Source organism: Dipodomys ordii, unplaced genomic scaffold (genome assembly GCF_000151885.1).
Source record: "Dipodomys ordii isolate 6190 unplaced genomic scaffold, Dord_2.0 Scaffold44, whole genome shotgun sequence".
Taxonomy (NCBI): Eukaryota; Metazoa; Chordata; class Mammalia; order Rodentia; family Heteromyidae; genus Dipodomys; species Dipodomys ordii.
Window position 1 is genome coordinate 5,521,043 of NW_012267260.1, and position 26,113 is coordinate 5,547,155.

Below are 26,113 nucleotides of genomic sequence, written 5' to 3' on the forward strand. Positions count from 1 at the left end.
ATTTGGCAAGCCTGGCTTTATTATTAGGTCGAGGTGATCACATTTGCCATGTGAATTAGTCTAAGCACCTTTAGTGAACTCGTGGGCTTTGTGTCCAGCAAGCAAGTGCTCAGCCACTACGCCCCCTCCCCAACAGGGCTGCTGTATTTTGAGTAGCACACTCCTGGTTGTTAAAGTCTGGCCACATCCCTAAATGGAGAAACAAAGATTTAAGGGAAGCCATGGAGCAAAGTCAGGTGTCTGAGAGCATATAGAGAACTGCAGAAGGCTGAGATGGTCTTTCTAAGTGAAATGTGTTCTGGGTTCTTGAACTCAGAGTCTGGGGCTTGAACTCAGAGTCTGGGCACTGTCTGTGAGCATTTTTGCTCACCACTTGAACCACCGTTCCACATCCAGATATATATATATATATATATACACCTATATATACGTATATATATATATATATACGTATATATAGGTGTATATATATATATATACATATATACACGTATATATCTATATATGCTGGTTAATTGGAGATAAGAGTCCTGCCTGCACTAGCTTTGAACCATGACCCTCAGATTTCAGACTCCTGGTAGCTAGGATGATAGGCATGAGCCACCTGTGCCTGGCAAAATATTGGAATACCTCTTGCCCCAACAACACCCTTCCCTCCTCTCCCCCCTCCCCCCCCCGTCTCAAGTGCCCAGCCCTGCCTCAGCTTCCCTCTGCTAGGATCCTCCCTAGAACCCATCTTCCCCTGCCCCCATCCAGCAACGGAATGGTTAAGATCCGGCCCAGCCAGAAACCCTAGGCTTCTGTTCCTACATAGTGGCCAGGAGGGGGCTGGGAAGGTGGCTCAGTGGTAGAGTGCTTTGCCTTGCATGCATGAGGCCCTGGGTTCAATTCCTGAGCACCACATAAGCACAAAAAGCTGGAAGTGGTACTGTAGCTAGTGGCAGAGTGCTCGCCTTGAGCTGAAGAGCTGAGGGACAGTGCCCAGGCCCAGAGTTCAGGCCCCACCACCAAAAAAAAAAAAGTGGCCAGAAGATGTTTTGGTCAATCCATTATTAATTATTATTACCATTATTATGCATATGTGTATTAAAATACTCACCTAAAAAAGACAATAGAAGCACAGAATGTAAAACTTAAAACCCACCCCCAGACTTCAGATTCTTGGCCATCTGGCCGGCTGTGGACTAAGCGGGTGGGGGGAGGCATTGTCTGACATTGTTTTGCCTGGTGCAGGGAAATCCCTCCACAAGATAAACCTGAGCAGGGAGATGGACTAGATAAGAGTGGAGTTAGGAACTCGATGTTTTTCTGGAGATGGCAATCTCTCTCTTGAAGGTTGAAATCCCCTATGATTTACCACAAGGAAGAAGCATGAAAGGTTATCAAGGCTGTCCACATGTGCCCCGTGTTTTGGAAAAGTCGATCCTATTGTGTACAAACAAATGTTCCTCCATAATCTGATAGCACAGAGTGGGACCTGGACACAATGCTGGAGCTGGACCTGGTTTCAAGGCAAAGGAAAAGTAAGAAGAGAAAAAAAATTAGTTCTCTTCCATTTGGTCCATTAGTTGGCATTGTATTTTGTGTTTGTGTTAAATAAATATTTAGCTTGTGTTTCTGCATGTGTGAGGGATGACTCATGTCATTAAATAAGGTCAGCAGAGATACAGATCATCGCTCCACGACCATGAGGACAGATCTGTGGAAGGTAGAGTCTGAAAGCTGTGCTTGATGGCTGTGTGTGTGTGTGTGTGTGTGTGAGAGAGAGAGAGAGACAGAGACAGAGACAAAGAGAGATAGAGAGAGACACAGAAATAGAGAGAGATAGAGAGAGACAGAGAGACATACAGAGAGAGACAGAGACAGAGAGAATATACTCAGGCTTTAACTCAGGGTCTGAGCTCTCTACTTAGCTTTTTTCACTCAGAGCTGGCACTCTACCACCTGAGCCATGGCTCCATTTGTGACTTTTTGATGGTTAATTGGAGATAGGAATCTCATGGACTTTCCTGCCCAGTCTGGCTTTGAACCATGATCCTCAGATCTCAGCCTCCCGAGGAGCTAGGGTCTGGTTTACAGTTGATGACTGTTAATCTGCGATTCCCAGGCTCAGAAGGGAGGCAGTTGACAGCCTCCTCTCCTTGATGCGAATCTTGGTCTCAAGCAGAGGAGCCAAGAGTGGGAACCTCGGCCAAGTCACCCAGGACCGGGGTTCTGCACTGAGGCATGGTCTGTAGCAGGCCCACACACGGCGGCTGGGTGTGGGCAGGCTCTCACGGGAGAGATGGCAGGTGCAGGTCTCTCTCCAGTCTGTTTCTGCTTCTGCTTTGGGAAGTACATGTGTGTTGTTGAATGGGGTTTCCCGAGGCTCGTCTGAGTGTCCCCGAGGACAGGGCTAGGTGGATGTAGGGAGGGAGCCCTTTTGTACCCTTTTGTCGGGTCCAACAGTCCGTCCATTGGCTAGCCGCCTGCCAGGTTCCGAGGAGGCCTGCCGCATGCAACAGTCCATGTCCCTTTCTTAAGGAGAAGTGTGCGGTGTGAGAACTACACGTGGGAAAGGCGCTCCACCCTCCCCTCTTCCAAACAGCCCAATTCCCAGTTCCTCAGGCTCCACACACCCAGATGCTCCCCTCCCACATGCCCTACATCTTCCTGCACTGACATCCATCCAGCACCCAAGGGAACCCTCCTTTCTACGCGTACATCTCATCTCCAGATCCAGTGTGGACAGAATTGACCATAGCCCCTGGACACCCAGACTTCCTGGCTGCCAGCCTGTCCTTTGGCTCATTCCTTTGGAATTCTGGGGAATTTGGTCCTAGGATTTCTGTTCTCTCTCGGTGTCTTCCTCGTCAATCTTACTTCGTTCTGTGGTTGCATTTACCAGACTTGCCTACTCTTTTCCCTGCCTGTACCCATCTTGCTTCCTTTTGGTGTTCTGCCAAGTCTTGCATTGCTTTGAATGTGCTGTGCTTTTCTTTCAACCCTACCTCAGGGCTTTTGCTCAGGATCTGTTTCCATGTAGAACCCTCTTCCTCCCCACGTTCAGCCTCCTCTTTTAATTTGGGTAGCTCAAATTCATGTTTCAAGTTTGGCCCCATTAAATACTTCTTCTAGGGAACCTATGAGCTCTCTAGACCAGTTCATGACTCTTATAGGTTGTTTTGCTTACTTTTGTTTTTGTTTAGACCCCTCAGCATATTGGTAAAAGAATGGGCTCTGGACTTGGACCTGCTGGTGTAAGGTTTAGCGAAAGGAAGACTACCACAGGGTTCCAGGCGGACCTAACACTTGATTCAAGTTTTGGCTCAGGGAAGCTATCTCAGTTATTTTAGTATTGTACTAGTAATTATGTGTTATACTAGAACCACTTCGTTGAGGTTAGTAGAAAATTTTAATTAATTAATAGAGTCAGTGCTCATCTCAGAGACTCAAGCATAGTAAGTGCTGGGGAAAGAGATATTAGCATTACGATGACTCTCCTTGGAGCACTTCCTGACCACAGCTCCACCGTGAACCAAGGGACTGGTGATTTAATGCTGTTTCCTTCTGCTCCATTAGCTCCTCAGCTCCATGGAGACAGTCACTTCCTGCACCTGGCACTTGGCAGGACTTTGTAAAATGTGTGTCCAGGCACTAATGAGTGGATGCGCAAGGGGATTGGTAAAAATACGTCATGAAATACTCGTGATAACAAATGTAGTGCTAGCAGGCATGTTCAGGGTCTTCGTTGCAATGGGGTTGGGGTTGGGGAAGCTCAGGAGCTAGAGATGAATTATAGCTGCAAAGACCAAGACCTGTCGCCTGGGCATTGGCGGAGTAGCATTTGCACAAGCAGCAGACGCCTTGGACCCCAGGGTCAGAAGGGGTAACGATGAACAATCCAAATATACGGCAAGGTTCACCGGCTCAACACCAAAACAAAAGAGCTTGACAATATTGGTTCTTCTCCATGCCCAGGATTTGGTCTCCAAGATGGATTTTCACACCTTCTTCCCTCACTTGTACATGGGCACTGGGAAACCACTGGCGCCATTTTAGATGGCGGAACAGCAGAGCGACTTCTACAGTGAGCCACCATGAAGGTTTTGTTAGATGCACATGCTCTTAGAAATAAGATCCAGGCCACAGAGCAGCTGGAAGGCCAGTGTGTATGTGTGGGAAACTCCTTTTCTGAAACCAGTGAGAGACCAGACGGGGGTGCCTCATGAAAAGAACACTTCGGGACGTGGAGCGGAGGTGAAAAAAAATGGCCCCAGTTTCCATGGTACCTGTGAAGCGAGGAAGAGAGTTGGAGATGGGGTGAATGAATGCACGATGTGGATAGAGTTACTAGACTCACTTGAGTGAGGTCCACTGATTTGAAGTTATCTGTGAGGAGTTTGATGTTGTTGAACAGTAATGGGACCCCCTTCAGGGAGTGACACATACCTCAGTTTAAAAATCACTGAGATCTAGCAAATCTCTGGCCTCTGGGATACAGAAACAGGCCCAGAGCAGTGAAGTAACCCACTCTACTATCACACAGCTAGTTAGGGCCCGGGAGAGGATAGAATGTGTGTTTCTGCTCAGGTGTCCACCTGGAGAAAAAGTTCCATTTACTCCTGCCTATATTCCACTAAGGAGAGCATGTAGTTCACCTGGTACCCTATCCTCAGTGGAATAGAACACTTGGTTTATAATCTTTTTTTAATTTTTTGCCACTTTCACATATCCGTGTGTGGCTGAAGCGAGCTACTCACAATACTTCTATTTCCATATGTGGCAAATAAGAATAACTTAGTGGTGAAATGGGCCTTCGGCGGCCCCATTTTGCCACTGAACAATATGGCAGTCGGTCACTGGACCTCACGGGTGGGTGGGGCCGGGTCGTGAGAATGCAGGATCCCTGTAAATTCAGGAGGAGCCCATTTCTCCTCCTCTCTACCCCCTGCCACATCCTCAGCCCAAATGAAATCGGGGTAGGCCCGGGCGGCTGAGGGGTGATAGAACAGTTGGGAGAACCACTGAATTTCAGCAGTGGCTCTTGGAATGTCACCATCCATAACCACAACCCAATGCCATGAGCAGCGTTATCAAGTGGAGCCCCGCCCCTCTGCCTCCCAGGGCAATGCTGCTGAGAAGATGGTGGCCTTTTCCTGGCCTGTGGTGTCTGCCTGCTTTCTTTTCCTCTCCCTCTTTTGACTCCACGGACAGGAAAGCAGAGTCAGAGGAGACCAGGGCATGGTTCAGCCACCCAGGGTCCATCCTGGGAATTAGATCATGTTTCCCAGCTTTCTCAACAATGTAGACAGCTCACACTGATGAGTGAAGTGCAGTGGAATGTCCACCCTTTTCATTTAAGTGGAAAAATAGTGAACGACATCAGATACATTTTTTTGGTCTCTCTCTGCCTGTTTTTCTCAACCTTTGCCTTTTACTCCAGGAATTTGAGAATGAATATAATAAACATCTCAGGCTTTCAAAGTAAAGGCACCCTAATGAACACACACTGCCTTGATTGTGTATGTGTTCCTTACTTTTCTTGTTGTTGTTTGCTGTTCACTTGTTTAGTTTTTTGGACTTAAAGACTGAGAGCCTACAAGACAAGCTCTCTACCTGTTGGGCCACAGACCCTTTCCTAGGTCAGTGTAGATCATCTTTTCCTCAGTACTAAATTATAGTCAGCACTGGCTCGCTTCTAGAGGAGGATTTCTGAGAGGTGGAGGGCTGCTGTCAGATTGCTGGTGTAGCTCAGAGATGTTCAACTTCGAGTCTCTCGCCCATGCAGCCTCAAACCTGGGAATCGGAAGTGCTTCCCACTAGGTATGTTGTTGCCGTTGGTCGAGCCCTAATGGTTGTACATCTCAAAGTGAGGTGTTCTCTTTTCTTCCAAGTAGACTCAACCCCAGCTATGTGGCTGGTACCTTTAGTATTTTTTTCATGGTTTTCATGGTAGAAGGAAGATTTTTTTTTAATGAGATCTAGCTTAGGAGATGCAAAGGGGTATGGTGAGCACAAAGAAATATGGCAGGTGGAATGGTATTGTCCATTGGCCCATGTGGAAGGGCTAGATATGACATTTGAGAACACTATATCTGACAAATAGAGGAGAGGAAAGGGGATAGAAGGGGAGGGGAGGGGATGGAAGGGGAGGAGAGGGGAGAAAAGGAAGGAACAAACAAGGAAGCAAGAGAAAGAAAGAAAGAAAGAAAGAAAGAAAGAAAAGAAAGGAAAAGAAAAAGACAGGAAGAACAAGCCAACATCAACAAATGGTCTAAAGATAGGTAGGGTGCCTGCCTCATGAACTGTTCCATTACTAAATCTCATGCCCTTAATTAAGTTCCTCAGTATGGAACTAACTGAAATACCAGTGCAGTAACTACAGCATACATAGTACAGGACATATAACTAGTATATATAGTGCAGTAAATTAGGATCTGAAAAGATTAAGTTATCTCCTATATACCTGATTCACCCCAGGACAGATGCTCTTAGCTAGATAAACCAACCAAATGCTTATCCAAAAAGGCTTTCAAATTTCTGGTAAACTTCAAGAAGCCAGTGACTTGCTGTAATATTTCCACAGCAGATGCATCTGGTCTTAAACCTCTATTTGCATAACTGAGATTACTAAGCATTTTTCCAAATCCACTGATGGCTGCAGAATTTAAAAAATGTGTTTGATGATTGCCGGATTACCCATCCTGAGTCTGTTTTCCAAGGCCTTCTGCTTTCCTGGGAAAGAGGAAAAGGCGGCGGATGGTAGCTGGTGATTGAAATACAGTTCCCCTTGGCTTGCGCATCTTGGTCCCGTCGGTGCAGTCCTGCGCAGGGCTCCCTGGGTTGCCTGTGCCCTTCCGCGGGGGCTCTCCTTCCTGATGTCTGCCCCCCACATTCCACTGACGACCAGAGTTCATCACTGGAACTCTTCATGGCTTTTAATCTCATCCAAACCTCAGAGAACTCTGAGACAATCAGGGAATACTATCATCCCCTTTTTACGGGAGGGAAAACTTGAGTGCAAAGATGTATAAGGGCAACGTGACTTATAGTAACCCCAGCCCCTAGCTTTTCTCTCGATGTGCTGATCTTTTCACAAGAATTCATGGGCAAAGGAAAGCCAATGGCAAAGAACTTGATGCCAAATCGACAGCCTCAGTCCCCAGATTAAGGGTTTGGATAATTCTAAGAAGTGTTCTACTTTTAAATGAGCCATGGATAAGATTGTTGTAAAAATTAATACATCCAATGGAATATAGTATGATATTAACATTCCATGGTTTGTCTAATTAAATAAAGTTACAAAACAACTTGAACTTGGAGTTCAAGGGTTTTCAATTCTAATATGGTCTGATCCCATTAATATGTGTCATGAGGCCAATCTCCTGGGTTGCTTCCAGAATTAAAAAGACAAGTATAGGGTAAGTTAGGATAGAAAAGCATGTGAGAATGGAAATTAAATCAGCAGAGCACATTACACATACCAAAAGTGAGGGGTGTTTTCTTGTCCCTTCCTGCACACATAATCTGGGTCCTGGATCACAACACTAATTGTCTTTCTTACTGAAAGTAGCCATTCCCTTCTGCTTGTTTGCCTTCTCTGTCCATATTTTCCCTTCTCTTTCTTTCCGACTCCCTCCTCCCCCGCTTTTCCCATATATATTCCATGTGCTCAGACATCTGCTACCTTCGATCTACTGAGATGCAGGTGCCATCTTTAGCCACGTCCCATCTCCCGGGATGTAAGCATCTCCTCACCTGAAGGTCATGGGCAGGAGCTCTATCAAGCTGATTCCTTTGTGCTTTACTCTTTCTCTCATATTATGAAGTATGGCCTTCAGGACAGGACTTGCTATTTCTGCCCTCATTTATTAAATAAAATTCTCGATCTTTAACTCACCGTATTTCCATTTCAGGCAAAAACAGTTCAGCCCTGGAGAAATGAAATCCCAAAGGAGAACCACGCTGTGCTTCGTGTTCATGATGATTTATTCTTCCAGAGCTATCCTTGACTTGAACCCAGAGCCTGCCGTCCATCCTTTGGTGAGTAAATCCATGTCCGTCATAATCTCCCAGTCACATTTCTCTGACTTCCTGAGAACGTCACAGACAGGAAAACAGTTCTTAAACCACGGCAAGGAGGGAGAGCTTTGTGAAAATGTTGCAAAATGTCCATACATGGACATCAGTGTATTGAGAATCCTATTGGTTTCAAGGTTAATACTCACACTGCCTCCTTGACTAACTTGCCACCTCTAGGCAGAGGATTAAAATGGACAATGACCATGAAGTAGGTTTGGAGGACCGTGGGCAGGATGCATTCGCAAAGCAATCCTTCTAACATGAGCATCAGCCACAGGTCGACGTGGACTAAGAGATGACAGATAGCATGCAAGACAGATGAGCTGGGTGTTTCGTGTTTAGAAAGCCATTGGGGCTTCCACTTACACAAGGGTGATCCGTAGCCTCAACCTTCGGGCATTGCTGGGTTATTCCTTACCTGGTCTTCTCCATGGATCGGGGGTAGGGAGGGCCCCTGCTGGGAAATTGTTTGAGAGAGGTAAGCCTGCCTCTCAGTTTCTTTGTCTGTCATATTGTGTGAATAGTATTACTGGTTGCCTATGATTATTGTGGAAATTAAATTAGCTAATATTTGCAAGAGGTCCTAGAATGCTTCCTGGCAAAGAAGCAATACTACGTAAGTATTTGCTATTTTTGATTCCCTCATTCTAATAGTGTATTTCTACGGATCCTTGTTTCAGGCACTTGGGTTATGTTTTATTGAGCCCACTAGTACATTTATATTTCATCCTTTGTCTTCTATTCCAGTTGTCAGTCCTGGTTTGCCTGGTTTTCCTCCCTTTTCTTTCAGCCTTTCATAGATCACTTTGCTTTAACGTCCTTTTGGTAAATAACATGAGTTTGACGTCATGTTTTTTCCCCTATTAACCTAACATAAACAACTGTTATTTGTTTCAAGGAGTATAAACTATGTATATGCAGTATCATATTTTTAAATACTGGATCTTACTTTCAGGATTTTTGTTTCATAACTACCCACTTTTCCACTTTTTCTGGTTCTTTCTTTTTGAGGGGGGTTCACTGTTTTTATTTCTCTCACCATTTGAGAGGTACACATTGTATCTCTCCTCTCCGCAGCTTCAGCATCTAGGCCTACCTAATTGTATGGAACAGCCTCCTCCTATAAGGAAGGGAAGAAAACTTGTACAGCTCATCTCTGTTTCCATGGGTGGCTTAGAGTTCTGTCTATTCCCGGTGTGTGGGAGGAAGTAGAACTCAAGGCGATCTCTGGCACGGTTATCTTTGCCTCTGTTTCAGAGTCTTTTGCTCTTCCTGACTACCCTGTACCTTCTCTGTTTATGGTGGCAGGGTCCCTCCACTGCCCGGCTATGCAGCTCAGGGGACTAGCCCATGACCGCTGAGGTGGATAGTAAAATTTAGACTTCATCTCTGAGAAGCTCCTACTCCCCACAGCTAGGGACTCTTCCTTTTCTTACTTAGATCTACCCTCCAAAATATGGTGTCTTCATACAATTCAAAGGCTACAGCCAATCATACACAGCCGAATACATAGCCCAGCATGGCTGCCCAGATCCCACAACCAACTTAAACACAGCATGCTACAATAAGCTTTCTTCTCAATTATATTAAATTTCATATAACGAAAGAAATTGCTACCATAAATGTTAATTATTTCCACACCGCCACATAGACAATCTCCAGACTTCTTCATCGGACAAAACTGGAAACCCTACTCATTCAACAACAGCTCTCCACTTCTTCCTTCCCCAAGTCCTGGCAACCACCATTTTCCCTTGTTTTCAGGGTAGTCAGGAAACAAAAATCCTGAAAATAAGATGAAGTATTTAAGATAATGCCACATGTAAATAAATTACACTCTTGGGAACTCAGAGAAGCAAATCATACGACACTGATCTTTTGGAGCTGGCTTGTTTTGCTTAGCACTATGGCCTTAAGGTCTGCCATGTTGTGGTTTGTGTCACAAGCTTCTTCCTCTTGTATCTATGCCGAGAGACCCCTGTTGCTTAGCCATTCACTCCTTGATGGGTGCTGAGGTGGTTTCCACTTCTTGGTAACTGTACATAATTCTGGAAAGAGCATCAGAGAGAGGAAGTGTTGGGCTTTGGAAATATTATAAGGTAGCCTGCTGTCAAACTCTCCAGCCTGTGGAAGGCCTCCGGGGACCTTCATAAAGTGTTTAAATTTCAGCTTGACGAGTGTGAGTGGGGTCTTCCTGGCAACACGTGTCTGCTCCAATGAGTACCAGCCATGCCCCAGGCTCTACATCCAATGTTGGTGTGAAGCAGGGCTGAAGTCCTGCTCTTCCATGCAGAAGTCTTGGAGACTTCATTAAGTTACCTTATCTTGCTGAGTACAATGTGAATTGGTGGTACATTCTTTGCTGGCTTATTGTAAATATTAAGCACCCTCATCCCTGTGTACCTTAGCATAGTGGTTAGCCCAGATCCAAAGCGTTTCTTGATTTATAGTTGTTTTTAATCTAAACATAAAGACACAATAGCACGACTCTTGTTGTTCCAGGAAAGAGGAGAGAGTATGGTAGGACTGCCCCCTCGTCTGCCCCCTGTTTTTCCAGGGAGTTTTGTTTTGTAGGCATCCAAAGCTACCTGTCGCTCTTGACTGATCACCTGTCCCACATTCCAGCCCACCCGGCTCCCCTCTGCTCTGCATTATCAGCCTTCCTGTCTGAGGCGGGGCACTTCCTGGCATTGGTGAGACCTTGTCTCCCCTGGCTGAAGCTCGGCCATCAGGAAATCCCCTCTGGACAGAGCGGGCTGTGGTGGCTCAGGTCGCCATCTGGGACTTCTGCAGGGAGCACACCGAGTGGGGAGGGACAGCTCTGTTTTCTTGTCTGTAGTAATTACCCAGCAGAGCCTTATGAACCCATAGCAGGCCCGGGTTCCCTGATTCTACCCAGAACCCAAAGTCTGCGGTCTCACAGGCAGGGGAGACCTGAAGATCCAGGGGACCAGGGCTGGCTCCCCAGAGGCCCCAAGCCAGCCAGATGGGCCCCAGGCAACACCCCACGGCCTGAGACGGCAGAAAGCCCTTGCTGTGGCTCTGCACATCTAGCTGGTGGCTCACGATGGATGTCAGAACCTGAAGCTGAGAATGAGCGAGTGGCTTCTCCGGACCCCACGACCTGGCAGTCCAGCTCTGTACCTTCTCAAATCTGGGGTGATCAAGTATATGTACCGTGACCACCCCAGCCTCTGGAGACTTTCTGATGTCCATGTGCCTTTCCTCCATTATTATCTCTGATGACTGTAAGCCTTAAAAGAAGATGCATGTGAACCCTAGAAGAAACTGAGCCCACAAGCATTAGGAGAGGCAGAGGGGTAGGCACAGCACTTCACAAACATGTGCCCAGAAGGTTCTAGATGACCACCGTAAAGATTCAAGAAATCGGGCTGGGAATGTGGCTTTGTGGTAGAGCGCTTGCCTAGCATGTATGAAGCCCTGGGTTTGATTCCTCAGTATCACATACACAGAAAAAGCCAGAAGTGGAGCTGTGGTTCAAGTGGTAGAGTGCTAGCCTTGAACAAAAGAAGCTCAGGAACAGCGTCTAGGCCCTGAGTTCAAGCCCCAGGATGAGCAAAAAAAAAAAAGATTTAAGAAATCTTCAAATAGCAGCTTCTAATCTCTCTAAGCAAATCAGATGGGGGAGGATGGAGAACAAAGGATTCTGTTCTCACAAGGAGTCAAAGGAACTGAGATGTACCTTGATTTTGACTTTCTACAGACAGCAGTAAGACTTCAAATGTTTTAGTCCCACTGGAAAGCAGAGAGAATGAAAACTTGACCTTGGAAAGCTGGGCAGAGATGACCCTTAGGGGTTCCATTCTCCCGGACTGAGTCCACCCCAATCTCAGCTGAGGATGTAGATGGAGAAGCCTCTGTGTCCAGTCTCTTCCTGCCTCCAGTCCCAGGCACAGGCAGGAATGCAGGAAGAGCCTTCTGTGCCAGGGCCCGGGGCCAGAGCGGGCTGTAGGGGAAGTAGACAGGAACCACCCTATATATTGACTTTGTACCTTCAGTTCCTGTGCGTTGAAGTTCCTCTAACATGGCCTCACAGCCAGAAGGAGAAGCTGGGCTTGTGAAATTCCAATCATCATCCATCATGCCTCTATTTATTCCTTGAAGAACCATGTCTGAACTCTCCTGTGCACAGCACCTCCTGACTTCCTGCTTCTTTAACTTGTCTGCCCTCAGGTTCTCAGGAGGGGACCATTCCTGCACAGTTGACATGCAGAGGGGTAATGGCTCTTGTCTGATAATTCTTTAGGTGTGTAACTGAGGAACAGTAGAGGATGATCCAGGGATGTCGTGTTTGTAAAGAAGGAAGGGTAGACCTCAGTGGATAGAGAAGACATAGGAAAAGTAGAAAGTGGGCCTTGGGATGTGGCTTAGTGGTAGAGTGCTTGCCTAGCGTGCATGAGTCCCTGGGTTTGATTCCTTGGTGTCGCATAAACATGCAAAAAATACTAATAATAAAAATTAAAAGGGGAAAAAAGGTAGAAAGAAAAGAGAGAGCCCAGGTTGCCTGAGGAGGTAAGTCCCCCTGAGAAATGCAGGAGAGTCTGGATCCCGACTCTGCCAGTGACTTGACACCTGGTCTGGCATTTCTCACTGGTGAGCTGAGGGTAGCCGTGGCACCCATCTCCTGGATGACGCTGGCTCCCAGTGTGGAACAGATCCGAGGAGTTCTGTTTGTTATTGTCATGACTGCTCTGGCTGGTCAGCAGTGGGGTCCACAGGGAGCAGAGCCAGTTCGGTCCTGGGCTGTCAGAAAGGAAGCCCCTCTGTGGGCTGGGTCATCTGGGGAGGCTCCGAAGAAGAGGTGGCCTGGAAGGGAGCTGGCGCTGGAAAACCTACCTGTAGGTGGGAAGGTTAGGTTGGGAAGGCCGAGTGAGGGCAAGTAAGGGGTAAGGCTTGGGTAGCAGCTACCGAGCCACCGATCTCAACCAGGTACTGGGAGAATGGAGAGGAGGTTCATAGAGAGGAACCAGGCACTGGGGTACAAAGAGATGTGGATGGTTATCTCAGAATGGGGTATGCCTATCCCCAAATATTCTTACTGTGGAATCAGAGCTGTTCCCGGCTATCTGAGGAATCATTTGGTTTGTACAATGACCTTAGGAAGTGGGTTCTATTGATCTTCATGTTATTAATTAGGTCTAAGGCATAGAGAGGTTGAGTAGGCCACCCAGTCATTTTTATAATGGAGCTAGGATTTGAACACAATACTTGCCGAGCCTTGGCTGGAAGCTGGGGTGGAGAAGACTTTCCCAACCTTGGTAGACAACTTCCTAAGATGATTTTCTTTTCTTCAGAGTCTCCATGAACATGAACTAGAGGGTGAAGAACCCCTGAGGCAAAAACGAGCAGGTATGTGGAACCCTGGCTTAGCCATCTCTTCCGTCAGTCCAGTCAGATGACACATGTTCTAACCTTTCAACACTGTGATCCTTATAACTCAGTGTCTAGGCACACTGGGGCCAGTCTCATTGGCAGCAGCATCGCCAAAGGTGATGTGAAAGGTTCTCCACGTTCTATGCGTCAATGGTGTTAAGTGGCTCATCCTGACACACTGCTGTTTCTCTTCTTTCCTGTTACCACCGCAGGATCCTCAGACCTCAGGATTTCCTTTCCTCAGGCCGGCCCCTGTCCATCTCTACCCCAATTTTAAACTACTGCCACTCAGCACCTTATTTTGAATCAATCTAATCACTAGGCTGAAATCCTTTTTTGCCATTCCAGTTTTCCCATTAAATTCCAAAGACATTAGCCCGAAAAATGCAAGGCTCTGTCCTGTGAAGAGTGCAGGACAAGTACAGAATTGTGATGGGTGACATTGATAATCTGATGTGGTTCCCCTCCCCTCCTTTTTCTGCCCCTCTCCTGCCCTCCCCTGCCCTCCCCTCCCCTCCCTTTCCCTTCTCTTCCTCTGCCCTCCCCTTCCCTCCCTTTCCCTCCTCTTCTCTTCCCTCCCCTCCCCTCCCTTTCCCTCCTCTTCTCTCCCTTTCCCTCCCCTCCCCTCCTCTGCCTTCCCCTCCCCTCCCATTCCCTCCTCTCCCCTCCCCTCCTCTTCCCTTCCCTTCCCTCCCCTCCCCTTCCCTCCCCTCCCATGCCCTCCCCTGCCCTCCCCTTCCCTCCCCTGCCCTCCCCTCCCCTCCCTTTCCCTTCTCTTCCTCTGCCCTCCCCTTCCCTCCCTTTCCCTCCCCTCCCCTTCCCTCCCCTCCCCTCCCTTTCCCTTCTCTTCCTCTGCCCTCCCCTTCCCTCCCTTTCCCTCCTCTTCCCTTCCCTTCCCTCCTCTCCCTTCTCTTCCTTTGCCCTCCCCTCCCCTCCCTTCCCCTCCCCTCCTTTCTTTCCCTCTTTCTTTGGTTTAGTCTTCACCTTGTTATCCCAGTGTTACCCCACTTGCCCTTCTTCTTCCTGCAACCCAGTCTACTTGCTCTAAAACAAGCATCATTATCCTCATAACCCCATGATGCCTCTTGTACACTGTGTTAGGCACAGAGCCAAACGTGCTGATTCACATTTTGAAAGATGATGATGATGGTGATAATGATGATGATGATGATGATGATGATGATGATGGTTTTATGACACTGGGGTTTGATCTCTGGGTTTCCCATTTGGCTATAAAAGCATTCTACTGATTGAGACACACTTCCAGCCCCCACATTTTCAAGGTGAAGTCTTGTTTTATGCCTAGGATGGCCTGGATTGCAATCCTCCAACTTGTGCTTCCCCTAGAGCTTGGACAACAGATGCATGCCACTGTACACAGCCATCAAATGAGATGGAGTCTCTTAAACTTTTATACCCTGGCTGGCCTTGAACCTTGAACCCCCATCTCTGCCCTCTAAGTAGCTAGGATTACAAGCCTGAGCCACTGAACTCAGCATTTTTTATTTCTTATTAAAATCAAACTTGGTGGAAGAATCCCTCCCACCCCAGGTTTCCATCAAGTTCTCCCTGGGCCCAGGCTGTGGGCTTCCCAGAGGAGCTGTGAGGGTCACCTCTTCCCAGACTTCTGAACCCACCTGTCCGTACCCATGGTGACAGAGTGGGGTGGTAGCTGTCTAGAAATATGACATTCCAGGAAATTTCCAAGCTGGCTTCCTTGCAAAACAGTCCTGAGAGTGATAAATCACCGCGAGGCAGGTTTTCCACGTATTGTGGGTGTCCTTCTGTTCCCTGAGCTTCTCAAGGCATCTGGGAAGTGTGAATGAATCAGCCCATCCTCTGCACAAGATGGATTGGCCTTGGTACTTTTACAACATCACTCATGTCAGAAATGGCCACCGAAAGGCCCGGTGTGGGTCCCTGAATCACAGGGACACAAATGACAATGAGGACAATGGCTGTCCAGGAAGATGACCGAAGAAAGCAGGAGGAGGGTGACACCAAGCAGAGCACGTGTGAAGGACTGTGCTCCCAAGTCAGCCAGGATGAGAATGCAAGACCCTCTTGAAAAAGAAAGAGAAATTACTAAACCCAAAAGGGCTTGGGGGTGTGACTCAAGTGGTAGAGCACCTGGCTACCAAGCCTGAGGGCCTGAGTTCAAACCCCAGTCACACGGAAAGAAAGGCGCAAGGACCTGGTTCATCTGTAAAGAAAGTGATCTGCCAGGACCTGTGGTCTCCTAGGATCGCACAGTTCTGAGCTTACTGGGAGGAACATCTGCAGGGCTGAGGCTAGAGAGTCCCCATTCGTTATTTTCTGAGAGGAGTGAGTGCTGGGAGGAGACAGGGCAGGGCTGTGGGGCAGCAGGGCAGGGATCTAGGGGAAGTCTGTGCTGGGTGTCTGCCATGCCCACATTTCCCCACCAGAGCCAGGCCCTCGCAGATCAGGGCTCTGGATGCCTGAGCTGAAATCCTGACAGGTGTGCTGGTCCTTCAAGATCGGGATCCAGAAAATGCTATGTGCTTTTTTTTGGTTTGAGGAACAGAATTTTGGGGTTTCGTGACAATACTTTTTCTCATACATCTATGTAGCACCCTAAGTGAGCATTGGGGCGGTGGACAGACATGAGCGTTGGGTGCTCTTGGCTGGGGTATGGGTGTAGTTTTGGTCTGGGTTTAGCTTTAGGTTTGTCATTGAATGTTGGGAATCTTTTGACCTTGTATGCTCATATTCTGATTCATGTTCATTCTTTTTTATTTTGTTCCTTTAACCATTTTAACAACCAGATTAGAATACTATTAATACTACTACGTATTTGCGTGAAATATAATCATTACGCTTACGTTTAAATCTCCATGACTGCTTTGACTGGTGAGGCCATGTCGGATTTTGCAAGCTGGTTTCATATTGAATCCTTGCTCCCTAACAATCCTGTACAGAAAGTTCCGTCCCTGGCTACAGATGAGCAAGGAGGCTTGGAGAGTTTAAAGGGTGACACATCATTCTTGCTCTGCCCCTGCTCGCTACCTCCCTGTCCTCGCTCACAGCTGAGAGTCAGTTCAATGTGTGTTTCTGTATCTTGCCCAGGAGGTCTCAATTTCATGATTCTTGGAGTAGCTTTGTAGAGGGATGAGAACAGGCAAGCCTGCCCCACATTTCTAGATGAAGAAGACGCTGCAGAGCTAGCTTTGAGGACAGAAGAAGAGGCATTGGTGGATGATAACTGGCTATGGGGTAAGGGAACAAAAGAGAGAGTCTCATCATACATGATTTAAAAAAAAAAAGCATGGCCTCCTTCGATCAATAGAAAACCCATCCCAAGCTCCTTTCTCCTGGGTGAAGCCAACATGTTTCCTTCTTTTGTAGGTGGGAGGTTAATTTCTGCATCTACTTAGGCTCGGATTCTGAGAAGCAATAGCTCGCATTAGCGTTGCCAGGCAAATAGAGCGTTGTTTGCTTAAACAGCTATGATTAAGACTCGGCTCTACTGGTCACAAGTTTGTGGCCAACTTTCCAGAAATGTCTCTCAGATAAGTGCCGCCAGGCTGGCTGTGACCGATGGGAAAGAAGAGGGGAAATCCTGGATGTTCAGTGCCTCCTGGACCGGCCTGTGGATCTCAGTCTGACACTGGTGACACCTGGAATTTGCCATCTTCTGGGAGCCAGAGAGATCCAGACAAACAGCACGAGGGGTAACAGAGACAGAGACAAAGAAAACACACTGAGTTATCAGAGCTGTCAGGTGCCAGATGGTGCAGAGGCTGGAGAGGAAGGAGAGACTTTTTTTTTAATAGTTTTTATTGAGATTAAGAGATTACATAAATTTCACAAATTTCACAGTGTTGTGAGATACTGACACAGTTAAAGTCACAAACACATGTTAACCTTCACGAGGCCAACTGTCATTACCATGGTCTGTAAAGTTTGTGAATTCTATGAGCTTTGATCATACAACTATTTCTTCCACGGTGGGTGATAGATCCATTTCTTTCCTTTTGCTTAGTGTCAGCTGTTCCTCTTTCCCTCTCATTCCCTCCCCCCCATCGCTGCCCTTGGGTTGCTTAGTTCATTTTCATCAATGTCCAGTACAGCTGATTCCCACTGATACTGTGCCCTCAGACGCAGAGACTTTTAAAGGATACAGGAGCAGAGAGACAAACCGTTCCTCCTGAGCCGCTGGCACCCTAGGGCAGGACAAGAAGCATTCCTTTCCCAGCCTCTGGGGTTTGGGGAGGGGTTGGGGAGGGAGGGTTGTGCTTTTTCTGTCCCTGGGTTCTGGGTCTGTCTGAGGGGCGTGGAGGAGGCACCCCTGGCCTTGTCCAGCGGTGTCAGGGCTGTATCTGGACATCTGGGTTGCTTGCAGGCAAGAAGGAATTGCCCAAGGCAGGAGAACACCCTCTTGTGTTTCTCAGAGGAGTCAAAGAGGGTGTGGGTCAGGGGTTCCCAGGCCTGGCTCCTCTTCCCAGGAAATTCGGTCTGCCTCAGTTTTCCCAGTGAAGCAGACGACACTGCGTTTGCTCTTGCCTCTCTCATTTCTAAAGAAGCAACCGCTGTCCAGGAAATCCTGTTTACATTTCATGGCAGGACAGCCGACTGGTTTCAACAAAGAGGGTGCTGGGGCTGGTGAACGTTCTGGAAGGAAGCGATCCCGCTGCATTACTTCTTGGGAAAGAAGGAATGCTCCCAGGCAGACCTTGCACATACCGGGCATGTGGGATCCTTTCTCACAAGGGTGCCGGGTCCCACTGCAGCGGCACAATGAAGATGAGCAGTCCTTCCAGGAAGCTACCTTTCGTCCCAGAACACTTGAGAATCCAAAAGAAAACAGGAAGACTGTGACAACACCATAGTTTCATGACAAAATGAGATTCCACGAGAGGCTTTAATATCATCTTATTCTCCTGGGACACATCTCATTAGAAGAAGAAAATTTAACATAAGCATACATTCCTGGAAAATCTGGTCAGACCTCTTCTTAGAGTTTGAGTTCATTCCAGCAAATCAAATGATACAACATGAAATGATTGTCAGCAAGATGAATGCGTAAAATCCACGTCCTAAGACAGATATAGATTACCACTCTTAAATGGACAAATACTTCAGTCTCTGCAAGAAACACTTCATAGTTGGAGTTTCTCCTAATAAATTTTCTCAATCTACTTGACATCAATAGTTCTGGGAATATCCTCTTTTTTTTGGAAATCTTACAATGATATGGGAAAAAATTTTCTTTTAGGAAGCAGGAAGACTTTTAACTTCCTGTTACTATACATCATGCCTTTAGATTTGACTCAAAATTTAAAGCCATGATTTTGCAAATATTTATTAACTTTCACTGTGCTTGAAAATATTTTCAAGACACGTGTCACTTTGTCACTATAGTTTCTTCATTAACTATCTGAGCCTACAGCTTCTCCTCTTACCGTGTATTCCAGCCACATCTGGGCCAAAGATTCATTCATTTTTTTGCCATTACTAGGGTTTAAGTCAGGGCCTTGTGCTGATCTTACTTGGCTTTTTCTGTCATGACTGATACTCTACCACTTGACCCATACCTCCAGTCCAGCATTTTGCTGGTTGATTGGAGATGGAGTCTTGTAGACATTGCCTGGGTGAGCATTGACGCTTGATCCTTCAGGATCTCAGCCTCTTGAATAGCTAGGATTATAGGCACGAGTCACTAATATTTGGCTTAGATCAAAGATTTTGTCAGTCCTGGACTTGAAGGTGGGGAGGAGTTATTAAGAAGTGACCAACCCCTCTGTACGGTATTTTCACAGTAAAAAAAAAAAAGAAAAGAAAAGAAATTCCTGATGAGCTGAAATGGATATAAAAAATAAACAAAAAAAAGGAGGGACTAGTTGTGTTTCCAATGTGGGCAGCTCGATGTCAGGTGAATAAGGCCATGAGAGGTAAAGGAAACGGGTCCTGCCCTCGAGAAGCTGCTCACAAATGGCCAGGACATGATGTCATACAGGAAACTGGGAAAGAGCAGCAGTAATGTATATTACTCACATAGTCAGGCCTGTCTGCAGTGTGTGTGTGTACATGTGTGTATGTGTATGTGTATGTATGTGTGTATGTGCATATGTATATATGTGTATGTATGTGTATATGTATGTATGTGTATGTGTGTATGCATGTGTATGTGTGTGTGCGTATGTGTATGTGTGTGCTTGTATGCATGTGTGTATGTGTGTATGTGTGTGTATGTGTGTATGTGCGCATGTATATATGTGTACGTATGTGTGTATGTATGTATGCGTATGTGTGTATGCGTGTGTATGTGTGTATGTGTGTGTATGTGTATATGTGTGTACATGTGTATGTGTGTGCTTGTATGCATGTGTGTGTGTGTGTGTGTATGTGTGTGTGTGTATGTATGTGTGTGTGTGTGTATGTGTGTGTGTTGGGGAGTAGATTCATTTAGAATGCCAGTAATCAGTTGTCTGAAGACAATTTGGAAGAGTTAACAAAGAATAGGAAATCTTTTTTTATTTCCCTGTATACATTATACAGTTTTCTTTTTCTTTTTTTTGGGGGGGGGTCCGGTCATGGGGCCTGAATTCTGGGCCTGGGTGCTGTCCCTCAGCTCTCAGCTCAAGGCTAGCGCTCTACCACTTGAGCCACAGCGCCACTTCTGGCTTTTTTCTTTTTGCTTATGTGGTGCTGAGGAATCGAACCCAGGGCCTTGAGCATGCAAGGCAAGCGCTCTCCCACTGAGCCACCTTCCCAGCCCTACAGTTTTCTTTATAAGTATCCTATTTGAATACTTGTCATCATCCTGACCACTGGAGACACAAAGCACCGGCAATAGGAAAAGTGCCCAGTGGGCACAGGCTAAGAGCAAAGAAATTCACTTTTCCCAGGCCGGAGGCCTTCAGGTTCCCCTCTTAGGATGCGTGTGCATCAACTGCAAAGAGCTAGGAGGATGCAACCCACTGCTGTGGATCCGAGTGATGGCTTTCATAGCCTGAGTGGTGGCAGGGACCCGCCTGGTGTACCCCCTCCTGCCCCATCATAGCCTCTCCCTGTCCCGGTCCTTGCCCCTGGACACCGAGTTTGAGGATGGCCGTGGGTGGGGCACACATCTCCCCTTCCTCTCTGAGTGTTCAAGTGCACCCATCCTCAGCTTTCACTGGCATGAATGCCCATCCGCACCTGTCTGCCTCTCCCATGGCCTGTGCTCATGGCCTTTCGTGCATTCTCGTTTCAGTCCAGAGGCCCGTGGTGGAAGAATACACAGTGGATATTGAGATCAGTGTTGAAAATGTCTCCTCCCTGGAGTCCCTCAGAGCTCACCTGAGCAGCCTCCACTTTCCACTTCATGGTAACAGCACCCACCTCACCGCCGACATTCTCAGCATAGCGGTGACCACGGGTGAGTGACATGTCCACGGGTTTAGGATGGAGGAGCTGGGAGGAAGGACCGCTTGGTGCTCAGGCTCAGACTCTCCTGAGGGCATCACTGAGGTATTGGCCAGGGCTGGAATCGAAGCTTCACTGGGACTGGACACTCTGCCTCTATGCTTGTCCATGTGGGTGCTGGCCAGTTGCAGTACTTTCCCAGCTATTGGCTAGAGACCTGAGTTCCTCACTCTGAGGGCAGCTCCAGCGACCGGCATGAATCCAGCTTCCTCTGTCTAGTGGGAGAGAGGTGCAGGGGAAGAGAGGAAAGGAGAGAGGGAGGAAGAGAGAACACTAGAGGAAAGGACACCAGGAATCCTCCCGGAGGCTGATTCTTATATCAAGATATAAGATACCTTATGCCTTCTATGCAAGGATCTGTTTACCATAATACACAGCTGGGGTCCACCTGGTATGAGGCAACAGCATCTAAAAACCACACCACAGTACAGCAGTCAGCAGTCACCCAGCAGTCACTCCACAATTACAGCAGCCATCTTTCGGATGCTCACCACTAGATACATATGCCTACATGAGCCTCAGCCCATTCTCCTGAACTTCCGGGGAAGCCATGTGAGGTCGGGGTAGGATTCCCTCCACGGGAGTAGATGCTTGCAGTCATCTATGGATGCAAAGACGGTGACCGCCTACTCTGACCCCACTCTTCCGTTGATGACAGTCTGCCAGCCTACCGCAAACGAGGTCTGGTGCTCCTGCGAAACAGGATACAGGTGGCCTCGAGAAAGGTGCGTCCGCCATCTCCCCTGTCATCAACAGCCCGGAAGCATCCTGCCAGGGCCCCACTGCCACTGCCTGAAAGGACTTCCACCCGGAGGGCCTTTCTGCCAGCTCCCAGAAGGTGGGTGCTCCTTCCTAAGGTCTTGAGGACCTACCCCGTCTCATCTCAAGCGGGTGTCTTGGTTTTTCTGTCCATGTTTAGACATGAACATGAGATTGTGGAGTTAGGATTCTTTGTTTCACAGAATATTTGACCCTGAAAATGAGAGTCAGACTGAATGTGGGATTTCAAGAAGACCTGAAGAACACCTCCTCGGCCCTGTATAGATCCTACACCACAGACCTAGAAAGAGCGGTAGGTCTTTGTTCCCAGGGGCCTTGTAACCAGAAAATTGTTTAGACGGAAGTGGTTCTATTCCCTTCCCCTTGGACAGTTTGCTTAGCTCAGTTGTAATCTACTAATGGGGATTTGGACTTATTTATACCCATCTAGGATAGCGAGTTAAGAAGTGTGCAAAGCTGGGCTCTAGTGGCTCACTCCTGTAATCCTAGTGTCTCCAAAGGTGTTTGAAGCCAGCCTGGTCAGAGAAGCCCTGGAGATGCCATTTTAAAATCTTTATTTATTTTTGGTCCCCTGATCTCAGTTTCCCAAGTAGCTAGGATTGCAGGCTCGAGTCTATATCTGCACCTGGCACCTGAGAAATTTTCTTTTTTTCCCCCACACTTTACGTAGGGTCTGCTTTTCTCAGAACTCAGGCAGATATAGGCAGTTAGGAATTACTTTTTCAAAAATCTGTTAAGGCCAGTGCCAAGAAAACAGAAGAAACTTAATCTCCAGAAGGAGGAGGGATACGTGCTGTCCTCTCCGCTTCTGATCCATGAAACTTGTCTCACCTTATTTTCCAGTTCCGAGAGGGCTACAGAATATTACCAGGCTTCAAATCCGTGACTGTGACTGGGTTCACGTAAGAACACTATACATCTTTCATTTCCCTTTGACGACATAACCCAAGATGTCAGTGAAGAAGAAAACCCATGCTAGGGTATAGCATGGGATTTGCTTAGCACCAAGTGGTAGAGGTGGAGGAGGATGACTGATTGCAGGGATTCCGAGCAAAAGGAAGTACTGGGAAATCTCTACCCCTTGAGAGATGTTCCTGTTTAGTGGTAAAGACTGGAAAAGATGCATCCATGCACACAAGGATTTTGCGAGCAATGTGCCAAGTGGTTCTCTACAGAGTTTGCAGATACGAACATGAAATGATGTCATATAGCAATGCCTTTGTATGGGAGAATTCAGCTAGCCAGACAGGACCACGAAGTCACATGATTCAACACAAATGGGTGTTCTGGACTTACACACCCTACCATTCCTCCATTGGTTGGCACTCTGTTCAACATGAGTAATGTGTACAGGACTCTCCAGAGTTTAGGCCCCGCTTAGCACTCAGTGTATTTGCTAACCCTGAGCTAGCGTAGCTGTGTGACGTTCAGTCAGCAGGTTCAGCATCACGGATGTCTTCCTGAAATCTCCTGTGCCATTCTATCTGTTCATCCCCACTTGGCAGCTTCCTTCCTTTATATTTCCTATCTGCAGACTTTTGGTGCCCCGGCCTAGCCTCCAGCCATCATCTAGAGTTCCACATGAGTTTATTTTGGTCATTCACTGAGGCTTCTTGCTATTTTTCTTACTCATGCCAATAAATTATAAGGATCTAGACTCTGTCAGGTTACTGCCTTACTGAACTGTGTGGTCTCTACCCAGCAAAGGCAGTATTCTTGTGAACTATGAAATCAAGACTACAACACCACCAAGCGGGCTCATGCAGAAAGCCAATGAGAACGTCATAAAGAACCTCAATCAGACATACAGAATGGATGAAGGCTCCTTCCAAAGTGTGCCCAGCAGTGAGTGAGGGCCGGCGGCAGTGGGGTTCCTCGGGCTAGATGCCACTTCTGGTCATAAGGATGGCGGTGGGCCAGCTCCAATCTAGAAAACCACATTCAGATGCCCCGGTGGGGGGAGAGACTTCTGGCTTCTCCCCCTCTTCAGTGCCCCCCAACCTGGCTAACACCCCTACACCTGGAAGGCAGAGGTGAGGGGAGCAGGGAGTAGAATTGTGGTCCACGGGCTGGGTAGGATGTTGTAGGTTCTCTATATCCGCACCACCAAAACATCCAAAGGAGCAATGCTAAGGGAGTGGCAGGTGTCCATCACAATGCCTGTCTCAGAGAGTGGCTTCCATACCAGCAGCCTCAGGACCCTCCACCAAATGAAAATTTTGTTAAACATGCAAATTCAAAAATGCAAGCTCCCATCCAGGTCTCCCCTAGATCTGCCAGGGTCAATCGGTTCCTCCCGGACCTCCTGGTGGCCCACATGTCCCTGGGTGTTTGGGGACGTGGCTCTACACCTCTTACCTGTGAGGGGCCGTGAACCTTTGCTGCGAGGCAAAGGTTCCCCCTCTGCTCGGGATCCTGATGCCTTCTCTTTGGGTTTCCAGATGAGACCAAGTTCACAATTATCCCAGAACAAGTCTTTGAAGGGGACAGCGTGACGCTGCAGTGTGAAAATGACGTCTTGTCCCCCAACGTGTCCTGGCACTATGGGGAGAACCGCTCCGAGATCCAGAACAGCAGCAAGTTCTTGATCTACAACGAGATCCTCAACATGACATCCGTGTCACGCCTCACCATCTACAACTTCACCCAGAGCGATGCAGGTGCGTCTCTGCTGACCGCCGGGCCTGCATGGGAGGGGGCAGAGAGCAGCACGGAGCAGGTACATGGGGCTGCTCCTCACAAAGACCGTCCTGGTTCACACTGGCCACACTCTCCACACTCCACGCCGCGGCGTTCATTTTCAATTATGTTTAAAGTTATGATATTTTAGCTGGGTTTTATTTCACCCACATATCATCTTAAGCTCTAAAAGCTTTACAGTAGGTTTGTGCAACTAGAATTTATGTAGAATGCACTGTACATTAACTAAGGTATACGAACTTAAGTCTGGACATACCAGCCCCTCTCGCCCAAAGCAGGATGGAGAATACAATCCCCTAGGCCCCAAATTTCCTAGTCATTGAAATTCCTCTCTTTAACCTTTCCCCTACCCACCTATCTACTTCAATCAATCACAGGAGCATGTTTGAATTATTTAAAGGCTAGTGATCTTCCTGACCCAGCCTAGAACTCCATAGTCCCATTGTAAGCCAGAGTCAGTAGGGCCAGTTCTCTGGATAAAGAAGTAGGCTATTTGTAGATGAGTGCAATCACATCTTTGTTGATTGGAGAAGAAAAGCTAACCATGGTGTTAAATAGGATGTCTTTGGTGATCTTCCAAAACCTCCTACCTCTTCCCATCCTGTCTGGTTTCCTACTAGAGAAAAGCCCGGGAGGAGGAGGGGGTTGCAATTAGGGCGTCTCTCACCTGGTGGTCTCCATGGAATCTCTGTACTTCCTGGGTTCCCCTTCTTTAACAATCCTTCTAATTAGAGTACGTCAATTGTACAACATGAGGGGTTTCGTTTAGATGCCTCCATGTGTGCATATAATTAGAGTACGTCAATTGTACAACATGAGGGGTTTCGTTTGGATACCTCCATGTGTGCATATAATGGATTTGCTCGTGTTTAGCCCTCTAATCTTGTCATACCACATTTCCCAATCCACCTGCTGTTAAACTTCCTTGAAAAAAGCTTAAAATGGATTTAAAAAATTAATATGCATTTGTAGTGTGAAGGGTTTTCATTGTGATCTCCTCATTCATGCACTCAGTGAACTTGGAACAAACTCACACCCATTGCCCTATTGCCGTTCTTCCTTCTCTCTTTGCCAAACAGCGTTGCTGGGTTTTGTTATGCTTTATTGGACGTGTTTCATTTTACCTGTTCATATCTGCATATGATATACTTCTTTCATATTCCCTGAACACACACACACACACACAACACACACATACATGACACATACACACAGACACACACCACACATACACACAGACACACACAATCCCTCCCTCCCTCCACTGGGTCTCCTGCTAACGTTCCCACTTTTATGTTTTAAGACTTTTAGGTCTAGATTCCACTCAGGAGAGAAAATGCACAGCCCTTGTCTTTCTGGGTCCTCAGGAATGCTTAGACCAAGTCTGCTACGCTTTGGAAGTGGTTCTTCCCAAAGTAGTTCCTTGATACACTGGGGTGGGAGGAGGCTGTCACTTCGTTGAGGCTATAAGTGGGGGACGCAGGTTGACTGTGTGTCTCCTTTGCAGGTGACTATGCTTGCAAATTGCTGATGGATATTTTTGAATATGGGACCTCAAGAAAAATAGATGTCATACCCGTTCGAATACTGGCCAAGGACCAAATAAAGGTGATCTGTGACAACAATCCTGTGACTTTGAACTGCTGCAGTGAGAACAGCGTGAACTGGAGCAATGTGGAATGGAATCAGAGAGGGCAGATACGCATTGCCGGTAAGGATGTGGGAAGAGGCCTTTTGCAGGCAAGCC

At 47.3% G+C, this 26,113-nt stretch overlaps 1 protein-coding gene across 3 annotated transcripts in view; it reads left to right on the forward strand.

Moving 5' to 3' along the window:
- The window catches only part of Adgrf5 (adhesion G protein-coupled receptor F5), a 70,020-nt gene that overhangs the window by 23,327 nt on the left and 20,580 nt on the right, over positions 1-26,113 (forward strand). For all 3 annotated transcript variants that reach the window (XM_013019209.1, XM_013019211.1, XM_013019210.1), the window contains 9 exons: positions 7,899-8,025; positions 13,380-13,434; positions 20,675-20,839; positions 21,545-21,724; positions 21,849-21,958; positions 22,510-22,568; positions 23,369-23,511; positions 24,108-24,326; positions 25,874-26,077. In XM_013019209.1, coding sequence (XP_012874663.1) covers positions 7,924-8,025; positions 13,380-13,434; positions 20,675-20,839; positions 21,545-21,724; positions 21,849-21,958; positions 22,510-22,568; positions 23,369-23,511; positions 24,108-24,326; positions 25,874-26,077 — 1,237 coding nt within the window. In that variant the 5' untranslated portion in view covers positions 7,899-7,923. The remainder of the gene's footprint in view (positions 1-7,898; positions 8,026-13,379; positions 13,435-20,674; positions 20,840-21,544; positions 21,725-21,848; positions 21,959-22,509; positions 22,569-23,368; positions 23,512-24,107; positions 24,327-25,873; positions 26,078-26,113) is intronic.